This window comes from Microtus ochrogaster, linkage group LG2, assembly GCF_000317375.1.
Source record: "Microtus ochrogaster isolate Prairie Vole_2 linkage group LG2, MicOch1.0, whole genome shotgun sequence".
Lineage (NCBI taxonomy): Eukaryota > Metazoa > Chordata > Mammalia > Rodentia > Cricetidae > Microtus > Microtus ochrogaster.
The window spans coordinates 47,539,645-47,546,671 of NC_022028.1; the positions used below are offsets into that span (position 1 = coordinate 47,539,645).

Below are 7,027 nucleotides of genomic sequence, written 5' to 3' on the forward strand. Positions count from 1 at the left end.
AGCAGGCAGTGCTCTTAACCATTGAGCCATCTCTCCAGCCCTGAAACACCTCTTATATGCCAGACCTCAAACTTATTCTGACCTCTCATCCACCATCCTCCTTGATGATTGGCAGTTTGCTTAAGTATATTCGGATTTGCTTCCCTCAGAGGCCCAGTGTCCCGGTGAACACCAGTGTGCACCAAACACACCGTCCAGACCCCGACCAGTCACAAGAATCTATTCCCAGTGGCCGGTGTCCCCGAAGTTCTGACCTGCATCCCTGTTGCTGAATGTCTTGAGGGCTGACAGCACCAACCGTGTGGGAGGCCCTTCAATACCACTGTGGGGGGCTGCAGAGCAAAGCCTGGGGCCAGGCTGGGGAACCCTGTTTCCTTCTCCAGCCTTGTGAGTCCCAGAATCCCCAAACAGGCTCCCGTGCCTAATTGCTGCCCAGTCATGTCTAGCTCTGTCTTTACAGGGATGACTCGGGTGACACCATCATTGCCCACTCACCAAAAGCCACCTGTTCTCCTTCTCCTTCCGTCTGAGTCTTGTGTCTCTCACATCCCCTCAGCAATCTATCGTTCCTCCTCTGCTAACCCTGGGGTTAGACAGTGAAGGGATAGTCCTCACAGGGCTCATGGCCTGTGCCTATGCTGGTCACCAGCTGGTAGCCTGTCTCAAGCAAACCTATGGCCGCAGTCTGTTGTCCCATCCTGACACAATCACTGAGCTCCTAGTGGGTGTTTGTGCCATCAGCTGGTGTGCAGGAGAAGTATGAGAAGGAAAATGTCCAGGGGCGCAGGGATGGATGGACAAGTCACCTCTGAGCATGACTGCTCTCTGTCCACAGAAACTCTCCTCCAGGGTCTTCCTAGACCACAGCACCCTCCCCGACACCCTGAAAGTTACCTACGACTCTTTCTGCAGTAATGGAGCATCAAGCATAGGCAAGCCCCGAGGGGACTGTGACGGTGTGCAGATCAACATCCCGGTGAGCTGGCCTGCTGAGGCACCTGGGGTTCCCGCACCAGCATGTTGGAGGGGTCTGGGGAGATCTTGGTGGCCCATTCCCAGTGAGAGCTGGGAGGCAAAAGAAGATCACAGGGATAAGAGAGGGAGGAGACCACTGATGACCAGCAGCCTGCCTCTTTTCCCTTTACACACCAGCGAGAAGGCCAGATGTGACATCAGGGAAAGGGTACAGGGAGGGCGCCAGGACATGGTCTCAGCTGCAGGTTCGCACCTATCAATGTAATGAATGCCTGCAAATTTCTAGAGAGGCCCTGGGTAGACTGGCGGGCATGGAACAACAGCGCCCTCTGGGGGCAACTTCTGGACATTCACAACTGGACAAGTATCTGGTTGGGATACCTGAAAGGCTCAGCAAAAGGGACAAGAGCAGAGCCATTACCCAGGTCACCCACAGTCCTGAACGGAACTCCACCATTCTCTTATAGGTCACCTTCCAGGTAAAGGTCACAGCTTCCGAGTGCATCCAGGAGCAGTCCTTTGTCATCCGAGCATTGGGCTTCACAGATACAGTGACCGTGAAGGTCCTTCCCCAGTGTGAATGCCAGTGCCGGGACCAGAGTCGGGAGCAGGGTCTTTGTGGAGGCAAAGGTTCCATGGAGTGTGGCATCTGCAGGTGAGAAGCGTGCACGTGGCCCATGGTCCATCAGTCCTCGGGGAAGATGTCTGCAGATGAGGTGGACTTGGCCAGCCCATAGCATAGTGAGTCGGGCATGCATGGGTCACCCCACAGCCTGCCAGCCCACGAAGCAGGTGTCTGAAGGTGGTATGGTCAGCTCACCCAGGAGGTAGATGGCCTGCAAGTGCTCCCACATCCTAGCTCTCTGACCTCAGAGCAATCAGGCTAACGGCATGTAGCTAGAGTATCACTGGACCAGGTGGCTACTCCTGGCAGCCTGGGCCCTAAAGTCAACCTGTGAACACAGGCCTCAGTTCAGGGTGCAATCGAGGAGGAAGGGTGCAGTGTGCCTAGCAGAGAGGCTGTAGTTGGAGGCTTGGGTGTCAGTCACCCTCTCCCAACTGCTTCCCCAGTTTCTGATCTTTGGTGTGCTCTATCCCACACCCCAGGCCCACACTGCTGTGTACCACCTCCCAGATACTCTATGATAGCGGTGGTTTTGGTGGCCGCGCCCTGACCAGTGGCACCTTGCTCTGGTCCTGAGTGTGCAACCCTAGGTGGCTTCTCTTCCAAGCTGAGCTAACTTGACTGGAGGATTGGGTCATTGGTCAGTGAATTCTGCGACTTCCTCCCATAGGAGGACACAATGGGATGAGTCAGGGTCGGCTACTGAAGCTCTCGTCTCACTGAGCTGTGGACAGAGTCCCCCACGTTCTTCTTTACCTAGCTCAGTGGTGAGGTAGTGCTGCCATGTCCCATGTCCCCACCAGACCCCGTTTCCAAGTCTAGGTTAGCAGGGACAGAAACTGGTTCCTTAAGACAGTCCATGGATACAACGCTCAGGAAGCTCCCAGATGCGCCTGCCAGAGGTGCTGTGCTAGTTAGTGTGTCTGCTGCTGTGAAGAGACACCAGGACCACGTCAGCTCCTACAAAGGAAAACAGTGAATTGGGTGGCTTACAGTTCAGAGATTCGGTCCATTATCATTGTGGCAGGACCTGAGGGCATGCCGGAGCAGGAGCTGAGACTTCTGCATCTTAACCCATGGGCAACAGGAAGGGATATGTCTCACTGGGTGTGGCTTCAGCATGTGTGTGTGTGTGTGTGTGTGTATGTGTGTACATACATGTATATGTATATGTGAGCCATCCAAGCCCTTCTTCACACTGACACACTTCCTCCATCAAGACGATACCTGCTCCAATAAGGCCACACCTCCTAATAGTGCCACTCCCTTTGGGGGGCATTTTCTTTCACACGACCACAGGGTATCATGCTTATGGGACAGTCACCTATATGCCCACAGGGACTTCCTTGCCTAGGACATGGCACATGCTCAGGAGACCTTTGGAAGCAGGTGTGGTGTGCCATACATTACAGGTGTTTGGATGAGTTCTGGACCAGGTAGGACAGGAGGTGCTTTCATGCTGAGGGAGGACCTAAGCGCACACCCCTCCCCTATTACACCAGGTGTGAATCCGGCTACATTGGGAAAAACTGTGAGTGCCAGACACAGGGCCGAAGCAGTCAGGAACTGGAAGGAAGCTGCCGGAAGGACAACAGCTCCATCGTGTGTTCAGGGCTGGGGGACTGCATCTGTGGGCAGTGTGTGTGCCACACCAGTGACGTTCCCAACAAAGTGATCTTTGGGCAGTACTGCGAGTGTGACAACGTCAACTGTGAAAGATACGATGGCCAAGTCTGCGGTGGCCCAAGTAAGTGCCAGGGGCTACAGGTAGCCATTTGCACCGCTTGTATCAGGACATATTAAAGTGGGACATTGGGGACAGACAGGTGGACAGACTAGCAAGCCTCCCCTGCCTGTTTCTGTGTCTGCAAGGGTCAGCATTGTCCTGGGAAGGCAATGGAGGTGACAGTCCCGTTCTGACCCAAGAGCTTTTCAGATACAACATGGCGGCCCCATCTGGCTAAATGGTGGCCATGTTGCTAGAGGTACAGGACAAGAAGACATCCCCAGTCCCTGCGTTTTTGCCCCGATGTCCTTCCATGGTTCTCTGGAGCCATGTGAGGAGGGTTAACTAGTAGTTAACAGTCCTCCTTGCAAGGCGGTATCAGGCTAGGGAGCAGGATGGCTCCCTGTTCCTAGTCACCTGCAGGGCAATGAGTCCCGGTGACCTTGGTTGTTTTCCAGAGAGGGGCTCCTGCTCCTGTGGCCAGTGCAGCTGCAAGGAGAACTTCGAGGGCTCCGCCTGCCAGTGCCGCAGGTCCACGGAGGGCTGTCTGAATACCCGGCTGGTGGAGTGTAATGGCCGTGGCCGGTGTCGCTGCAACAGATGCGAGTGTATTGCGGGTTATCAGCCACCGCTGTGTGAGGATTGTCCTGGCTGCCCCTCGCCCTGTAGCGAGCCCAAGCACATGTGAGTGTCCCCATGGCCCATATTGGTCTCACTGTTGGACAACCAGGGAACCCCCCCCCCAGAGACACAACTGTGCCATAGGTCTCAGCAGGGTTCAGCAAGCCCGGTGTCCCTGCCACCACCTACCTCCTTGCATGCCTGCAGGAGTCCTGGCTTCACAGGGGATCTAGGCCCCTTCAGTCTTTGAACCAGGTTTCCCTAACCCTTCCAGACCCTCTTAGAAACATATTATCCCCCATCACTCACATGGCACTGAGACCTGAGAGCTCCCCAGACCCTCTGCCTGGGACTGCCTGGTATGCAGACAGCCAGACTCCTTCCACGCTACGTATCAGACACGCCTGCATTTCCTAAATCATTCCTGCCACCTTGTATAGCTCTACAGCATGGTCCAGCCGTGCATCCTCACATACCAGTGTACCCCCCCACACACACCTGGGCATCCTGGCACACACGTGTGTTTTCATTATTCACAAAACCTGACGCACCAGTGCACCCTTCCACAGCCATGCATCCCTGCGCACCTACGCACCCCGACGGACCTGTGCGTGTTTGCATATCAACATGCCACGTCACACCTCAGGCCCTAACACCCTCTCAACACCCACTCCACCCCACTCCTCCGCAGCTCTTGTGCCGAGTGCCGGAAGTTCGATAAGGGCCCCTTTGAGAAGAACTGTAGTGAGGCGTGTGCCAGTGTGACCCTGCAGCTCACCCCTTTGAAGGGAAAACCCTGCAAGGAGCGGGACTCGGAGGGCTGCTGGATGACCTACACCATGCAGCAGAAGGACGGCAAGGACATTTACGACATTCACGTGGAGGACAACCGAGGTGAGGCTGAGCGCTGCCTGGGACATGACATGATCCGGTCTAGGTTGAACGCGGTGACGAGAACTCCGACCGTGAGGTCTCTGCAGCGAGAGGACCGCAGAGAAAATGTCCCTCCTCTGCGGATGCAAGTCAGGCCCAGTAGCAGGAGGAGAGCCACCCAGGATACCTACACAGGGCAGCATTGCGGGACAGGCTGCCCGCCATCCCCTTTTCTTGTCCTACGGCCTCTCTTTCACTCGGCTCTCCTTCCCGGGCCCTGCGTGAGAGGAATAGCAGGTGACGTTTCCTGGCTGTGGCTCCAACATGTGTTGGGTGTGATGCCATTTCAGGACCACACTGTCCAGCCAGAGCATCGTCCATTTGATGGGACGATCCTGAGAGATGGTGTCTGTTGCTTCCTCAGAAACCCCCACGGAGAGAGCTGTAGGGCAGTGGAAGTGACCCCCCCCCCAGGCACTGATTCCCCTCCCTCCACTTGCCTCTGGTCTTTGCCAGGCCCAGTCACACCTGTGAACTTGGAGATTCTGACCTGGCCTCTAGGTTCACACTGAAGGGAAGGGGGACACCTTGGCTCTACTCCAGACGCGCACCCAGCACAGTGTGAGGCTGTAGCCGGCAGTGAGAGGTCGCCTGGGCTTTCCTCATGTTGGCCCCCCTGGCCTGACCTCCTTCTCTGTGAACAAGGGCCAGGCCAAGTGGCCTTTGTGTATCATTTGGGAGCACGGGGCCTGGTCTCATTTCTGGTAGGGGTGAGGCAAAATTCCGTCCTCTACTGGAGAGATGCGCAGAGGGTGAGCCCTCTGTGGTAGGAATAGATATAGAACACTGGCTGCCAAAGGGAGGGGCTGACATTTTGGGTTGTGTGCTTCCTCCTTAGAATGTGTGGAAGGCCCCAATGTGGCTGCCATCGTAGGGGGCACCGTGTTGCTCGTCGTGCTGATTGGTGTCCTCCTCCTGATCATCTGGAAGGCCCTGACCCACCTGACTGACCTCAGGGAGTACAGGCGCTTTGAGAAGGAGAAGCTCAAGTCCCAGTGGAACAATGTGAGTGGCCTTGCTCAAGGGACCCGCATGACACATGCATGCTCCCTTTCCTCTTTGACCTCCCTCGGGGAGCAATTGGTACATTCTCTATCCCAGCTGAGCGTGGGAGACCCACAGAGAGTGTCTGTCCTGGAGTAATGACGCATCCCTTCCCCCAGCAGCTTAGCCTGCAGGCTCCCAGTGTTGCAGTGAGCAGGCTTAGCCTGAGCCTCAGGCCCTAGGAAGGCTCCTTGTCTTGGTTGGTTCCTCAGAGTGACCTCTACTGATCTGGCTGGTGGCTTCTTAGAGTCTTGATACACTCCCTGTGCTGACAAGAGCATGTTTGGTTCCTCCCTAGGACAACCCCCTCTTCAAGAGTGCTACCACTACTGTCATGAACCCTAAGTTTGCTGAAAGCTAGGGCGCGAGCTTCCAGGATCAACCACATGCGACTCTGAGACCACGCCTCCTCCCCTCTGCAATCGTGATGTGGCTTACAGCTCACCACAGCACTGCCAAGGATCCAAAGGCCCACTCTGTTTCTCCCCACCTTTTACGTCAAAGCCGGAGGCTTGCCACAAACCCATTCTCTCACGGGCACAGGCTTGTCACCACAGAGCCTTAAGGATGTCCCCAGGTTCCACACACTCCTCCTTAGATAAAGGAAGACCACAGGCCCAGTAAAGGTGGCACGGACTTATTTATATTTAACCTTGTCAGGGTATGAAACATATCCCATTTTTTTATATTAACACCCCAACCGTTGTATTATATATGGGTATGAAACTATAGCCCACGTATTATATTGTAATCGTGTGTGTAAAAATAATAAAGCTTCCATCATGCTATCCACAGAATGTGAGCTTTGTGGAGTTCTCCAGGCTCAGGTGGCTGAGCCACAGGGTGTTTTGTCCCACCTGCCAATGGTTCGTTCACATCCTGAGGGTTCTGGTAGGTTCTGGGCCTTGGAGTGGGAGATTTGGTTCTCTTCTTCCCTATCTGCGGACCTGTATATATGGAGCCCTCCCAGACCCAGTGCTAAATCCTGGATGGCTGCGCAACAGGTGTCAGGTGACAGAAACGGCATCCTCCCCTTTCCTCCTCCCAACTTCTATCTGTCAGGTTTAGTACAGGAGATAGGGTGGTGGCCAGAACACAACCAG

At 55.1% G+C, this 7,027-nt stretch overlaps 1 protein-coding gene across 1 annotated transcript in view; it reads left to right on the forward strand.

Annotated features, from left to right (window-relative positions):
* The window catches only part of Itgb2 (integrin subunit beta 2), a 30,294-nt gene extending 23,581 nt beyond the window's left edge, over positions 1-6,713 (forward strand). Inside the window, exons 10-16 of the mRNA XM_005360246.3 lie at positions 836-976; positions 1,443-1,630; positions 3,103-3,347; positions 3,785-4,010; positions 4,639-4,841; positions 5,719-5,885; positions 6,223-6,713. Of these exons, the coding sequence (XP_005360303.1) occupies positions 836-976; positions 1,443-1,630; positions 3,103-3,347; positions 3,785-4,010; positions 4,639-4,841; positions 5,719-5,885; positions 6,223-6,285 (1,233 nt within the window). The 3' untranslated portion in view covers positions 6,286-6,713. The remainder of the gene's footprint in view (positions 1-835; positions 977-1,442; positions 1,631-3,102; positions 3,348-3,784; positions 4,011-4,638; positions 4,842-5,718; positions 5,886-6,222) is intronic.
* Positions 6,714-7,027: the final 314 nt, after the last annotated feature.